Genomic DNA, 16,972 nt, shown 5'->3' with positions numbered 1-16,972 from the left:
TATTTCAGTTGCAGAGTATTAAACCCTCACAAATTAAAATCAAACTTGGCTGATGTTTGGAATGTGAATAGCCTGCAGGAGAAATCATTCTCTAGAAGTTGGGGGGACTGGGTGCTCAGTCCCAAACCTGTCATTAAGGACCATTTTTATCCAGTCCATAAAGCATTCCTTAATTAAGCAACATTATATGGTCAGGAATACTACAATCCTTCACAAATAAACTACAGTTTCAACTTCGGGATCTCAGCCCTTCACTCATGAATATCTATAATCTGGCACCACCGATTTCACAAGTTTTATCAAGATAGCAAACGTTTTGAGATGTCCTCCTGACATGAAACATTTTATATCAATGTAAATTGTATTGTGTTGTATAAGGTTGCAGCATGCTATTTTTAGGAGGAAGATTTTCCATGAAAAGTCTATTGGAATTTTTGAAGAAATTTCACAACTAGTGGAAGATATCAGTTGACTTTATTTAAGAATTACACTTTGCTAAACAATTGTCTATATGCCAGACAAGAGAATGACATGATCTGTGGGTGACGAAGCTCTTGAGGTGAGCTGAATATTAACTAGAAGATTTTTTTGGGTCAATTGGGTGTTCAACATATGTGAAAACCTATCACCTTCCTTAAGAATATCAAAACCAGAGTGTGTTGCAGTATTGCTGAAGTTTAACCAGTTGTAGTGCATGGCTTGTTATGAAGCAAGGTTTTTTTTAAAAAAACCCAGCAACAACAACAACAACAATGTCCTGGTCCCTGGCACTGCCATCCTGGCCATAACCTGGAAGGCTAAGCCTGAGGGCTGATGCCGTCCCGCTGATCGCTCGCTCCCGGTCTCTGCGTGCGCGTTTTGGCCTTCGCCCCGACCCGAGCCTTCCACTCCCCCTCCATTCTAAATGTCTCTCCTGCTGCACCCCTCTATCCGCTACTCCCCCTCTGTCCTTCTCTCCCACCGCCCTCCCCGCCTTCTCTCTTTCCTCGACCCCATCATCACTTCCCTCTGCTCCAGCCTGGGCATCCTCCGCCGGGCCCATCGTGGCTCCCGGCACTGGCAGTCCCAGAGTAGCAACCCCACATGTCCAATCATTCACTCCCTCCTCTCAAACCGCCTTCTTAAGGCAAAAACAACTCCCCCCTCCCTCATATGTACCCTCCCGAACTCTCCACTCACATCACTCTCCACAACCATCTCTCCTATACAACTCAAAATCCTCTCTGCACCACTCTCTCCTCTCTCCATCCCCTCCAGCAAACCCACCCACATTTCCCTCCAAAAGGTTCATTCCCTCTCAAATAAGGCCCTCACCATCCACAACCTCATCCTGGATGAGCAACTTGACATTCTTGGGCTCACCAAAGCCTGGCTCTCCCCCAATGACCCTGTACCTCTAGTGGAAGCCTCCCCTCCAAGCTACACTTCCCACCACACCCCCCGTCCAAACCAACGTGGCAGCAGGGTGGCCTTCATTTCCAAAGCCTCCCTTGGTCTCACCCCCTACACCTCTGGCTGCTTCCCCTCCTTCGAGCACCTCACCCTCTTCCATCCCTCTCTCCATTTGAAAATCCTCCTTGTCGACTGGCCTCCTAAGCCCCCCGGCTCCTTCCACACAGACATCTCTACTCTCCTCTCTTCCCTGTCCCTCTGCTCTGAGTACCTACTCATAATGGGCGATTTCAACCTCCACCTAAACACCTTGCACCACTTCGGCCGATTTCACTGCCCTCCTCTCCTCCCTAAACCTTAGCCTCCATATAAATTCACCCACCCACAACCGTGGTCATACACTTGACCTCGTCATCACCCATGGCCTTGACATTTCCAACCTCAGCATAGTGGACAAGGCCATCTCGGACCACTTTTTAATCTCCTTCTCCTCTCACATCCCTCTCTCCTCCACCAAGCCCTCAACCTTCTTCTATCGCCCTTGGAAAAGGATACCCACTGAGACCCTCACAAAGGCCCTCTCATCATCAAACATCCTTTCCCTCTGGCCTTCCACCCGTGGAGATCCTGAAGCAGCTGTCCAGCTGCTCCATGATCGCCTCTCCTACACCTTCAACTCCCTCGTCCCCCTAAAATCCAGAACCATCTCCAAACCCACCCGATCCCCCTGGTACAACAACCATCACTGCCACCAAAAAACCCAAACCCGTCTGCTCGAGCTCAGATGGCGGATAACCGGCCTGACAATTCACCGCCAACAGTGGGTCATCTCCACAGCTACCACCATTCTTTGATACATGCAAAAATGGCCTTCTACTCCAACATCATCTTGGAGGCTGAACACAACCCTAAAACCCTTTTCTCCACCACCCACTACCTCCTCCGTGCCCCCCCTCAGGCCTCCTCAATCTTCGTATCAAATGCCAAGTGCGAGGAGGTCATGGACTTCTTTTCATCTAAAATACTTAACATCCGCCAGGCAGCCTCATCCACCTGCCCCTTGTCACCCAACACCACACCCTCTCTGTCCCCCTCAACTTCCTCATCATCTGCTTCTACCACCACCCGACTCTACATTCCTTCCTCCCCATCTCTCCCTCCTCCCTCTCACCCACCATCACCTCCATGAAACCCACCACCTGCTGCCTCGACCCCCTCTCACCAACTTACTGGTCACCCAGCTCCCCCTCCTCTGCCCACTACTAGCTGACATCATCAGCCAGTTCCTCTCCTCCGGATCAGTCCCTGCCTCCCTCAAAACTGTTGTCATCACCCCCCTCGTGAAAACCCCCCCTCTGGATCCCTCAAACCCCAGCCACTACCACCCTATTTCTAACCTGCCCTTCCTCTCAAAAGTTCTATAACGTGTTGTTGCCAATCAACTCCGCGCACACCTCTCCTCCCACTACCTCTTCGAACCCCTCCAGTCCGGTTTCCGCCCTCCCCACAGTACAGAGACTGTGCTTGTGAAAGTCACAAACGACATCCTCTCTATCTGTGACCAGGGCTCCCTCTGCCTCCTTGTTCTCCTGGATCTCACCGCCACGTTCGACACAGTCGATCACGCCATCCTCCTCCACCGCCTATCTTCCGTCGTCTACCTCAGTGGGACCGCACTCGCCTGGTTCGAGTCCTATCTCACAAACCGCCAGCAGTACATCTGCACAAATGGCTTCTCCTCCTCACCCGGTCACCTGCGGGGTACCCCAAGGATCCATCCTTGGCCCCCTCCTCTTTCTGATCTACATGCTCCCTCTTGGGGATGTCATCCACAGACATGGGGTACATTTCCACATGTAGGCAGATGACACCCAACACTATTTTTCCACCTCTCTTTGTGACCCCCAGTCCCCTGATGTTCTGTCAGTCTGCCTGTCAGATCTCAGAGGCTGGATGAGCGCAAACTTCCTTCAGCTGAACGCTGACAAGATGGAAGCCATACTCTTTGGCTTTCATCAATGTCTAAAATCTCATGGCTCTCACCTCCTCCACCTACCCGACCTCCCCCTAAAACTCTCCGAACCCGTACGCAACCTAGGCATCAGGTTCGACCCCCAATTATCCTTTCTCCCCCACATCCGGTCCCTCACCAGCACCGCTTTTTTCCACCTCTGACGCATCGCCCGTCTCCGCCAATACCTCACTCCAAAAGCCACTGAAACTAGTCCATGCCTTTGTCACTTCTCGGCTGGACTACTCTAACGCCCTCCTCGCCGGTCTCCCATCCACTACCATCCATAAAATCCATATCATTCAAAACTCTGCAGCCCGCATTCTCACCCGCACGAAACTCCGCTCCCCGATCACCCCAGTCCTTGCCAGACTGCACTGGCTGCCTATCCCAGAGAGGATCGATTTCAAGATCCTCACCCATGTATTCAAGTCCCTGCACTACTCTGCAGCCCCCTACCTCTCTGACCTCCTCTCTCCTCAAAACAGTACCAATTGCCTTTGTTCCTCTGGCCTCCTCCTCGTCCCCCAATCCACCACTCCACCCTCGGCAGCCGTGCCTTCAGCTACTATGCCCCGAGACTCTGGAACTGCCTTCCTCACTCCCTTCGTCTCGTTCCCTCCCTTCCCATTTTCAGCTCTCTGCTGAAGATCTTTCTTTTCTATCGCGCCTTTGGTCACCTTCCTCCCCCTCCCCCTGGCTCAGTCCCTGGATCCGTTACTATAAAGCACTCTGATACGCCATGCGGCGTGGAGAGCACTATATAAATCTAAGTTGTTGTTGTTGAAGAGTACTGTCTGGCAAGCTATCTTACGCTTATCTAGCTCGGTCCACTCTACCCATTGAGGGCTTTGGCTTACATAGTTAGCAGAAGCTGATTGGGAAGATTGCCTGTTCCCAGTCCACTCTCTAAGTATTGCCAATGAGCCAGGTTGGCTGATCTGTCATCATCAGTTCCCTGGAGTTCTGGGAACCCACCTGACTCGGGAACCAAACTACCACTCGATTTGAAAATTCCATTGTGAAAGCGTGCCACTTTCAGCTCAACACCCCCACAAGGAGGATAGTCCCAGTTGGTTATCTATTTGATATCTGACAAGTGTAGGTTTGAGCCCTCTCTCAGTTGATAGAAAGACCTGGCAACTTCTTGTGTGCTTCTAGGTGACTAGCACAGCTCAACATGAAATGAATGAGAGCACTGCCACCATCCTCCTGCCCACGGCTGGGACGTATATTCATACCCACTGAGCAATGGTTACACCAGATAGAAGAGTGGAGCTTGAGCACCAGCTGTTTTCTTCTCTGCATACCAATCAGGGTGAATCCCAAGCTCCGGATATAGATAAATAGGACCCTAAGAACACATTTGATGTGGTGAAAAAATGTACAACAAACGGACATTAACTCAATCTCAGAAGAGGAAAAGTGAAGAAATAGTTCAGATTTAATGACACACTACACAGAAGGAGTGGTGGACATCACTGCATACCAAAACTCTACTCCACATGAATGGCACTATATAAATGCAAGCTGATTGCAGTATTTAAGGTTCTGAAGGAAATTGATAATGTAATCCATGATAGGCTGTTTAGAACCAAAGGACATTGCCTGCGATTGAAGCGGGGTAAATTCAGAACAAATTTGTAGAAACACTACTTCAGTGAGCGAGTAGTAAACTTATAGAACAGGCTCTCTAGGGAGACAGTGGAAGCAGAAAATGTTGCTTGTTTCAAGAACAAATTAGATAGATTTCTGCTAGAAAATAATATTTCGGGATACAGTATATAGTTTAGGACACAACATGTCAAGCGACTGCCAGGATAGTGGAAGGCGAACTAGATGGACCTTGATCTTCTTTCACCTAGCAATTCTTATGTTCTTGTATTCATATGTTCTCATCTTCCCTCTAAGTTCAAAAAGTTCAAAAGGGAATTAAAGAACTATTTAGTGAAGAATTCTCTTGAAGGATATGAGAGATAGCGCAGTATAGGATTATTTATTCTTCTTAAAATTTTCTTTATTTTTTAAAATACGTTGCCTACCAGATAGATGTAACACTCTTTTGGGGATCTGTACATTCCTATGTTCCTTTGTAAGATGAGCTGCTAAATATTAAGAAAGCCAGAGGGACTGGTGAAACCTCTTAAAGCGGATGATTAGTGTCAGGGCAAGAATTTATGTGCAAAAGTCCTCAGATTGGCAGGATTTAAGTCTTGCTTTGCCGAAGGCCTCCAATTAGGCTCAAAGGGTTTGTGAATTATAGCTCTTCACTTTTGATGTGGAGGTGCTGCAGTGACTTAAACTGAGTGATCCCCAGGGACTATCTTTCAGTGGGCAGAGTAAAAGTTCATGGAGCATTGGTTTATTTAACAAACTTGTGAGGTTTTTTTTATATCCCTCCCTGCTGTGTTTCGCCATCCACTTCAGGACACAACATGACCTCCTCTGTGTAAATAAACCCAAATTCTACAGAAACTCAGAGCTGCCAAATAGTCACAATTCATGCGAATCCTGTCAAACTATTTTCATTGCAGCATATGCACTTTAAATATAATGTGCATCAGCCTGGCTCAATGGTAGCACTCTCGCCACTGAGTCAGAGGGTCATGGTTTCAAGTCCCATGTCGGCACTTGGGACCACATAGTCTAAACTGATGCTCCAATGCAATGCTGGGGGGGGTATTGCATTGTTGCAGGTGCCACCCTTTAAACCAAGGTCCCATCTCCCTGCCTGTTCAAGTGGACAGGCAGATGGGACCTGGAGTGAAAGATCCCATACTCTATTTAAAAAGAGAAGGATGTTCTCCTGGTGTCCTGACAAGTAAATTGGTTATTCACTCCACGGTTGTTTCAGGGACATTGCTGTGCGCAGCTGACTGATGCATTTCACTTCCAAATACACAGTCAATTGACTTTACAAAATATTCTGTGAAGTGCTTTAAAACTCCTCAACAACTCGATAAGCTTCTATATCAAATGCAAGTATTATTATTATTTATTAAGCATTGCAGTTGAAGAATCAATGTAAAAATTACAAATATATTTGCCCCTAATTTATAATGATTACACAAGTAAGTAAGGGTAAGTAATGATATAATAATCTTTGCATTTGTTATAGTGTCTTTCATATCTGGAGGATATCTGCAACATTTTTACAGGATCGACTACAGAGTGTAGATACTGTATATTTGTAGGCAAACACTGCAGCCAATTTGTGCACAGCAATATTCCGCAAACAGCCATGAAGTGAATTACCAACTTCATCTGGGCGATTGTTGGCCAGGATATCGATTGTTAGCTTCCACCTGAACAGACAGATGGAAGCTCAGTTTAATTTCTTGTATAAAGGGTGGCACCTCCAACCTCCAAAACTGTCATGCTTCCCCAGCATAGTCTATGAGCTCAAAGTTCCAATGTATGGTTTGAACCCAGAAACTTCTGATTCAGAGGCTAGAGTGCTACCAGTAGTGAATACTGAATGCATCATGCTTGTCCCTCTGAAACTGCTGGAAATCAATATCACATTCAAGGGAGAAATTCTAAATTAGGATCTAGATTTGTTCATTTCTTTAGGATTTCAGTCTGTGGAATTCGGAAAATTGTACCGTCAGATTTCTGTAGTTCATGAAAGAAGGTAGAGAAAACTAGGTTCAAAATGAAACCTTTATTTCTGAATTTGCTAAATACTGGATGTTCTGAATTTCTACTTTAATGGAGTAAATCTAGATTCAGGTGGAATTTCTACCCCTTCTAGTTACAAAATCATTTGTGGATATTAAAATCTAATTCCCAGTATTTGACCAATACTTTAGTACGTATGAACCAAAGATATATGGTACTGTTGGAGTGTCTGTACAGTATGCATTGTTTTTCTTACACTGAATAAGATAAAGTTGAACATAATTTGTGGCAAAACATGCTTATTCATAATTGAGTGCACAGTACTTTTCAAGTGTTCTGTAAATAGGGAGTTGTGACAGGTCTGCATTAAGGAGTTTAAGCCTACAGTCACCTCCCCCTTCGCCCTCCCTTGGCATCCAACCCCACCACTGTACAGCGCTCCGAGATGCTATGCTGCATGAAGGCGTTAAATAAATGCAAGTTGTTGTATTCATTGTATTCATTGTGCACATTCAATCACCAGCTCCACTGATATTTAATATATTTTCCATATTACTGTGAAAATTGTTATTTTCAGAAGCACAAGAGTCTAATCTGGAAACCGAGACTCCCACTCCAGCAGGCACAGATCACGCCCCAGATCGACCAGCAGGAACTAACCTCAGGCCTATACCAGCTCCTGACAAATCTTATGACATTCAAAATTCACCTGATACAGAGTTCGAAAGAAGATCCAAACGAATAAATCAGAAACCAAGAGAGCCTCAGGTAGGAGTCAGTTATCACAATTCCTGGAATCATTCACAGCAAAGAACTTAATTTCTACGCTCGCGAACTTTATTATTAATAAGAATTTGGTATAGCACTTTTAAACATTGTTATTGAGACATCTCAAAGTACTTCACAGGATATTCTGTAATGTGGAGCTATTGTGTGGGGAAAATGCAACTTATTTGGCTTTAATGGAAACTTTGCTTAAATACTGGAGTCCAATCAGGCCCCAAATTCTGATCTTGGGAAGTGGTCTGTCCAGGTCTTTTCATGGGATTCAGCCCTAACTCGGATTGATTTAAACTAATGATTCCTGAATAAGCTCTAAAAAGCCATTTTCAGCATTTATATACGATCCTTGCCAAGCAGAAAGTAAAATAACAACCAGGGCTTTTCAGCTGAGTTTGGACATTACCATTAAATAGAAGTTTGGGGAATTTGAAAACACTTTCAATGCCATTTCGTAATGCTTTGAAAAACTCTGCAATTTTGACCTGATTTTTTCAAAGTGTTGGTAGTTAGACCATCATTACATGACATGTTTAGGATTTATTACTTTATTGTGACAATTGTGTATTATAACAGGTCGTGTCACTTATTGCGAAGTGACTGCTGTCACAATATTTCCACTTTTGCGGTTCCAAATGGAGTCGTATTTGTTCAGTCAATTGACCAACACTAATAGTAGGTATGTCATCTCAATTGATTTTGCATCAATTGAGCCCCCAGCTTGGAGTGTTTTGCACTTCAGGTTGAGTTCATGGTACTAACGCCGATGCTATTTATTCCCCTCCTTTTACTATAACGGAACTTGAGCAGACTTTATAGAAGTTCAGAAGTAATTTTTATTAATGCATTTGTCCTGACAACTCAATCACGATAATAAACTGTTGCAACTTTCAACAGCAAAATTTCTATCTGAGAACTAATAAGCGAGGAAAGAAAGGAGAACAAAATTGGAGAGAAAATGAGTGAAGGGAAAGAAACAATAGAAACACAAATAGAAAGGAGCAAACAAAAAATCCAAGAAGAAATTCAGAATTTAGCTTCACCTCTCCTTTTTGGTTGAATTATTTTATTCTTTGCTGGATCTTCTTCACGCACTTTCTCTGTCAGGTAGGATGGGCTATAGCCAAGCACTCTACTTCTCTGTAGCCAGATATTAAGAGACTTTAGTCAGTAGTTAGATGAGTTCTCATTGGAATAATAACAAAATAATAATCCTTGCATTTGGCATGGTGCCTTATCATGTTATCGAGATGTCTCCAAAGGGTTTCACAGAATGTGGTGTAACTGTATATTTTGTGGAAGAATGTGGATGCCAATCTGCACACAGCAATATCCCACACACATCCGTGAAGTGAATAACCAAGTTTATTTTGGGGAATGTTGGCTTGGACACTGGGAGAAACTCTCTTCTCTTTATGAATAGTGCCATGGGTTCGTTAACACTCACGTGAACAGGCAGATGGGAAATAATTTAACACCTCATTCAATTAGTATTTTTTTATGATCGATTATATTTTCTCATAACAGATATACTTTTACAAAAAGAATTTCAGTACGTTTACCAATTGTGTATTCATCATGCAGTCCTCACAAATTGCCAGAAGGAGGCATGATTGCCTTCTGGATCAAGTGGTTTGGTACAGTTTCTGGCAAGCGGCTCACGGTTCAATACATCCAAATACATCTGTTTCTAGTAGATTAAATTGACTTTGCAACTGCTTAGTTACTTTTAAATGTATATATATATATTATTAAATATGGTACTAATGCTGATACTATATATATATATATATATTAGTGTTCAGAAATCAATGATTTCAAAGTGGGATTCCTAAATTATAGAATCTGAGCGGGGAAATTTTCAGTAACCAGAATTCTGAATGTCACATCATTACGACTGCTGAAAGCTTCACTCTGGCACTAGTTTGTGTCAGAGGTAGTTCCCACAAGTAAGCATGGCATACTGACAGAATCCTGATTGTGTTTTATACCCCAGTTCACAGCCCATCCTCTTCGCTCAGTAGACAGAGGCCTACCCTGATCCTTCTACACTATACTCAATGACTGTGCCTTCAGTCACTATGTCACTGTCTTCAATCGCTATGCACCTAACCTCAAAACTCCCTGCCTCTATCTCTCCACCTCTCTCCCTCTTTATTTATCTTTAAATTCTTCCTTAAAACCTACCTCTTCCACTGAGCTTATGGTCACCACCCCTCCCCTATCCTCCTTGCTCAGTATCCAACCCCACGACTGTGGAGCGCTCCAAGACTCTATCCTTCAGGAAGGGCATTATATAAATGCAAGTAGTTGTTCTGGTTGTAAAACCTGCACTTAAAATCAGCTTTGGTTTGAATAAACTACAGAACTTAAACTCATCTTTATCCAATGGAATGTAAGGACAAGAGGTAATGAATTATAACTGGGGAGTTCAGAAGAACTTCTTCCCCCAGAGGGTTGTCAGGCTATGGATGATTTTCCAGGACTGGCTGTTACAGCAAAGTCGCTTGGAACATTTAAAAAGGAATTGGTTAAGCACCTGCGGGTATTAATGGGTTTTAGATGGTATTGGGTAAGAGTAGGAAATTGGGATTAGGATTGATGGCTTCAAGGAGAAGCAAATACCAACATAAAATGATAGGCCACAGTTCCTTCTGCTGTGCTATACATTTTTGAAAGTTCTATGAAAAGGAAAAAGTTGGATGGTTATTATCTTGTTATCTTGCTGGTAGTTACATATTGGTCTCTTCTCTTTGGAACTCCATCTCAGAGTCCCTATGACTTACTTCCCCCTCTCCATTTTTAAAGCCAAATTAAGACCTATCTCTTTTACCACACTTTCAGTTTGCACTCCCTCACCCCCCCCAACCCTGCCAGCTATGTAAAGCAATTTGAGGGATGCTGCTGACACAAAAGACGCTATAGAAATGTAAATTGTATTGTAAAATTGAATTATACATTTCAATTCACGCCATGCTGGAAATCTTGTGAAACCAGTATGAAATAATAATTAATCCTTGAATTTAATAAAACACCAAAACAAGTAACTGCTTTAATGACAATGTTGTGTTTATTAGGTCCAGGGTGCATGCCAGGCCGAAATGCAGCGAGCTATTGCAAGGATTACTTTGGTTCAACAGCGTGGTAATGAAGAACTTTACAGGTTTCACATCCCTAACTGTGACAAAAGAGGACTCTACAACCTAAAACAGGTAGATGAATTTTGTTTTTACAGTGGCATGGATGATAAGGGATACTTAGGAATAAGGAATGTGAATTTCCATCGGCAATAGATTTCCATCACCCCATCCTGATGCCTCTATTTTCTTTACCTGCATTTCCTGCATAGAAATCACACATACTGAAAGATCACTGAAATCTTGAGTCTGGTGAAAAGAAACTCTTACCCAGAAGTTCCAGTACTGCTCCTTATCCTTTTATTGCCCAGCTTTTCATTGTACAAGTGGGTACAACGTAAAATGTAGTGAAGTGGTTTTATATCATTTAGTTCCAGTGCCGTGAGTTTGATAGTTAAACACTACAGTGTCTAAAATAGGAGAGGGGAATTTGTACATATTTCATTTTTTAAAAATTGAATGAAACTAGATTTTCTAAATTAAAAGATTTTCTAAACAGAAGAGTATTGGTTTCACCCAAACCGCCAAGGGACATGGGTTCAAGGAAAGATCTTTATCGTCAAGTTGACAAATGTAACTATTGTCAGGTTCACTATCTATTTTTGTAGGCAACACATCAGCCATTTGCACCTCTCAAACAGCCATGAGGTGAATAATCAATTCATTTGGAGGATTGTTGGCCAGAAGAAACTCCCTTCTCTTTCGACGAGTGCCATGGGTTCCTATTGTCCATATAAATGGAAAAATGGGACCTTGGTTCACTCCCTCATTTGAAAGATGGTAAATCCAACAATGCAGCAATCCCAGTATTGCCCTGGAGTATTATCTTAGACAATGAGCTCTATTCCAACATAGAGGCTTAGGACTACAAATATCTGATCTAGAAGGGAGGGTACTACCATTTGAAGAAACCTGTACCTCAGTTATTTGACATTTCAATACACCTGTTGTGCTTGTGATGATGATAATGTGTGTATGTGTGCGTGAAAATTTTGGTGTGTGTATGTGTGTGTTTGTGCATACTTGTTGCTCCTGTTTAACCCAGCAAGCCAAAGCCCTAATAGGTAGTCCTAGCTGGACAAGCAGGGGGAAGCTTGTCAGGCTGTACAGTTTTAGCTGGTCAAACTCCAATGCACACTCTAAGGTGTCCAATTTGCATTTAATCTAAATACAATTTATTGCTGTTGTAATACCCTCCAATTAGGTAAACAGGGCGCCTCCAGGGAGTGAGTGCTTACTAGATTCCAAACACACAGAAATCTCCATATGTAGGTGTTATATATATATATATTATATATATGTGAAACTCTCAGTCTGGTTTAGATACTCTTAAGCAAGGAGATGGGCGTGTGTCAGACACTTAGCTGACAATTTTTTTTACCTGGGGTAAGGAAAGGATTCAATTTACAGTAGAAAAATGTGGGGTTAATTCAACCCTATAATTTAGCATTAGGCAAATAAACTAACGCTACTTTGCAGAGTTTGTAAACAAAAAGCATCAATCCTACCCAAAGAGGGATAGATTTTACAGTTCCAAAAATGCTACTTTCTCTTTAAATGTGTAGTAAGACTAAATACTGTACAATATCACAATAAGGATTTTGTATTCCGAAAGATGGCACGCATAATTGGCCATGAGTCGCTATGAATAGACAGTATTCTGTTACAGTATACAGCATCAGCTTTTTCTACTACCAGACAGACAGGGAGTAATCACTGGTTTATATTATCACACATGTGTTATTCATTATTTCATAGTTAACTACATGGGGAATAGCTTTGCAGAGCTGGTGAAAATATAATAAATATAGATGTTTAAAATTGTATTTTGTATTCCGGTTTACAGCATAGTTTAGTAAACTACATTTCATTAAATATGTGGAGGAGATACTATGGATTGCACATGACAGCCTGAGGGGTTTCATATAATGAACTGACAATGATGTGCAACCCTTTACTTACCTTGTCAGTGAATTTTGCCCATGGGGTGAACACCCAATTTTATAGCTATTTGCTGCAGACGTTTAGAATTTTACAACCCAGTGGAAGATCCAGGATTTGATTTGAAATGTGACTCAGGAAAAGCCAACCATTTATATCCTCCTTTGTTCTGAAGACCAGCTGTGACAAAATTGAAATGTCCTGTGACCCTGTGACTGTTAATATATCAGTGGTCTGGAATCCCCAGCATCAAACATTTTGCTTTGGAGCGAAATCCACTGACTAATATAATGGAGAGAATGAGCGTGCCATCTGGTGGACCAGGAGGGCATTCCATTCAGTGTTTTGTCTTGTTTTGTGGCAATTACAAGACCAATAATGAGGTTCGATAATGAAGACCTTTTGGCTCATTTGATCTCATTCTTTCACAGTATTCACCCTCTTGTATTCTAGCAATCTCTGGGACACCCAAGCATTGGCTCTTGCCAACCTGCACCTAATATTTTCAGGAATTAGGTAAGCAGGATGCATCACTCCAGGGAGAGAGTGTGTATGCCATTCCAACAATCTATCAATTTCCATGTGTAGGTGGGATGCATGGAGTTCACAGCTTGCTTTGGATACTCCCATAACCTCTGGTGATGGGTTTCTGCTTATGTCAAACACCTGACTCACCAAAAAAAAATCTATAACGACTCCTCTCAGATGTCTTCTTTAAAAACTGAAGAGCTTGTCTAATCGTTGCTCCTGGGATTATGTTCTATAAATCCTGAGATTTTGGGAGCACCATTAGTATATGGGATTCCAGGAAGTGGGATTGGGATTCAAGTTATTGCAACCCCTAGCTGTGAGCAAAAATGGACATTCTTCATGTGTGACCATAATTTGTGAATACAGGTGGGTTACTTGACTGTAGAAGGAGGGCATCACACAAGCCTGGACCCATCCTTAGCTGACATTCACGTTTTATACTTTCCAGCAAAGGTCCACGGATATATATAATATAAGATATGGCCATTTAAGAGTGAATTCAGGAAGCATTTTTTCACTCAAAGAGTAGAAATCTGGAATTCTTTGCCCCAAAAGGCTGTGGATGGTGGATCCATCCACACCTTCAACGGTGAGATTGATGGATTTTTGGTAAGTCAGGGTATTAAGTGATATGGGGAGAAAGCGGGAAATTTGAATTGACAGGATTAGTTGAGGTACAGTTCAGCCGTGATCTAACTGAATGGCGGAACAGATTTGAAGGGCTGAATGGCCTACACCTGTTCCTACGTTCCTAACCTTGCATGATTTGGGGCCTTCTAGCACACGGCACTGATTCCTGACTATATTGTTCCTGAAATTAACTCAGTACAGACTGTAATCAAACCTGGGACCTTCCAGATGTGCAGAGCAGTGCTTTTGCAAACCTTGTGTTTGGTAGAGCTAATATAGCCCCTTTAAAAGGAAGAACAGATGTCAACTGTATACTTCCTGTGTACAATAAAAAAAGTAGTCCCTGGAAACACTCAGCAGGTCAGTCAGCATCTATGGAGAGAGGAAAGTGAATTAACATTTCAGGTTGACAACAAAAGGTCATCGACTTGAAACATTAATTCACTTTCCTCTTGCCATAGATCCTGCCTGACCTGCTGAGTGTTCCCAATTACTTCTGTTTTTATTTCAGATCTGCAGTATTTGGCTTTTACTTTCTGTGTATAGTTTGTTTGTCCACAAAAAACAGTCATATCACTTTGCAATATATCCTGTGAAGCACTTTGAGATGCCTTGATGATGTGATGAAGCACAACATCAAATGCAAGAATTATTTAATTTATTATTATTACAATTCCCCAACTCTTCTGCTACCCCCTACACACACACACACACAAAATCAGCAAAGCACTTTGAGACTTCCTCCCAATGCAAAAGGCATTATATAAGTATAAATTGCATTATATTATTATAATGGAAGCTCAATTTATTTTTGGGACTTGGTCTTTGTAAAATAACCAAATTATTGTTCTTGATTATTAGAAATAATAAATATTGTGTGCTTGCATTTTCTAGTGTGAATCTTCGCTGGATGGTCAGCGTGGAATATGTTGGTGTGTTTTTCACTGGAATGGGAAGAGAATTCCCAATTCTCCAGAAGTTAGAGGTGATCCCCAGTGCCATCGGTACGTGCCTTCAGGACAACAAAAGTAAAGTAACTAAAGTGTCTTAAGAAACTGGTAGCGCCTAGAATCTTTGATTTTCTTCCACACACCAGAGCACGGCATTTGAAGATGATATCTGTAAGGTTGCAGTTATCTTTGATGTTATGTGAGCTATTTATTTCCTACTCTGTTTTTTAAAGATTTCATTTTCAAAATAATGCAAACTATTACTTTTAGTATGGGTGTGTATGTCAACAGTATATGTTCAGTCCACTGAAACAAATCTACTATTGCCAGGTACACTTTCAATGCACTACTGGGTAAATACTGGGTAAATCATGGGTATGAAAATACAGCTATTGCAAATAATGCATCATGATGAAAGCAGAGTAACTGGGTCCACTGTAAACCTAACAGTGCAGATTGGTCAAGGTGATTGGTTACAAGTCTGACAAAAGATAACTGTTTCCAGGGTATCAAAATAGTCCAATAAAATGTAATTGTTGAGTTTGGAAATCTATCCTATACACACAATTTGCTTTTGTCAATGTGAATTCACCATTACATCCATTGCATCCAAACTTCTTCCTCAATATATGACTATCCAGCAAGTTTATTCAAATGCCTATGTCATAAAACATGTAGAAGGGTGTTTCAAAGGTTAGGTTGTTACATGTTGGGGTTCAGATTAGCTTTATAAACTTTACTCTTTTAGTTTATGACATTGTCTGTACTGGAAATGCTCTGGCCTTCATCATAATCCGTAGACATCTATTATCCTCTGTATAACATCTTGCATATCCAACATAGTTTCAGTAAATCAACTGTATTTGTTTAATAAAAAGTGTTTTGATGTTGAACAGAAATGTTTTTAATTATGGAATGAAATGCAAAGATAGTTGTTCTCTACTATAAATCATACTTTCAGGTTATTGAGAATATTTTTTTAAAAGTGCAAAATTCCACCCTCATTCTTAGAGATTTCTTATATTATTTTCGAACTTTAGTAATACTGAAATAGCTAAACTATTCAATGCCAATCCTTTGTACTCCCAACAATCCTCAGTCACTGCTAAATGCTATGTGCGCAATACCTTTGAGCATTTTTGTATTATTATTGCTATATTAGTAAGAGTCAAATGAACTTTTGAAATGGATTTTCTGATTTATTCTTATCCCCTGAAAAATCAATATTAACTTAAACAAAACCTGCCTGTGCAAAAGAAGATGTTAGTCTGAAATTACATGATACTGTATTTCAACAGTGCTCATCGTATTAAAGCAGGGCTTGCACTGCAAGTCTCCCAGTGGAGAATAATAGAAACATTTTAATGCTAATTATTCTTTGGAGGCTTAAAAAAAAACTTTAAATTCATCTGGGTTATCTGAAATAATCAACCTGTCGCTACATAGTAAGTTGTCACAAGATGCAACAAATTTCACATCCTTGTTATTCAGATAATATTCATCATCAGCCTCAAGCATAGTTTCAGCCAATCAACGTTTGTATTTGTGTAATAAAAATATTCTGAATATCATCAAGACCCAATGGTCCAAATGGCCTTCTTCTGTGCTCTAAATTTCTAACTTCTCATAATCTTTGCATTTGAAATAGTGCTTTATCATATCTCAAAGCACTTCAGTTTTTTAAGTAAAGTGATTATATATTTGTCATGAACACAACAGCCAATTTGTACAGAACAATGGATGCTGGATAATTGAATTATGGCAGCATGGAATTTCAGCGGTGTTGCAATCATTATGTTCTGTGTACTTTCTTTCTTGCAAATAGTAAAACACAATTTTGTGAAGTTCAATATTAATGAATGCAAGTTACTGCATGTAAGAAGTAAGAATAGTAATAATAATAGTCCTTACATTTGATATAGCTCTTTGCATAATAATAATAATAATAATCCTTGCATTTGGTGTAGTGCCTTATCACG

At 41.4% G+C, this 16,972-nt stretch overlaps 1 protein-coding gene across 1 annotated transcript in view; it reads left to right on the top strand.

Annotated features, from left to right (window-relative positions):
• LOC103190035 (insulin-like growth factor-binding protein 1) overlaps window positions 1-16,570 on the top strand; it is a 49,836-nt gene extending 33,266 nt beyond the window's left edge. Inside the window, exons 2-4 of the mRNA XM_007910641.1 lie at window positions 7,602-7,792; window positions 10,882-11,016; window positions 14,938-16,570. Of these exons, the coding sequence (XP_007908832.1) occupies window positions 7,602-7,792; window positions 10,882-11,016; window positions 14,938-15,075 (464 nt within the window). The 3' untranslated portion in view covers window positions 15,076-16,570. The remainder of the gene's footprint in view (window positions 1-7,601; window positions 7,793-10,881; window positions 11,017-14,937) is intronic.
• Window positions 16,571-16,972: the final 402 nt, after the last annotated feature.

Source organism: Callorhinchus milii, unplaced genomic scaffold (assembly GCF_018977255.1).
Source record: "Callorhinchus milii isolate IMCB2004 unplaced genomic scaffold, IMCB_Cmil_1.0 Scaffold2, whole genome shotgun sequence".
Lineage (NCBI taxonomy): Eukaryota > Metazoa > Chordata > Chondrichthyes > Chimaeriformes > Callorhinchidae > Callorhinchus > Callorhinchus milii.
This window is presented reverse-complemented; position numbering and strand designations above follow the sequence as displayed.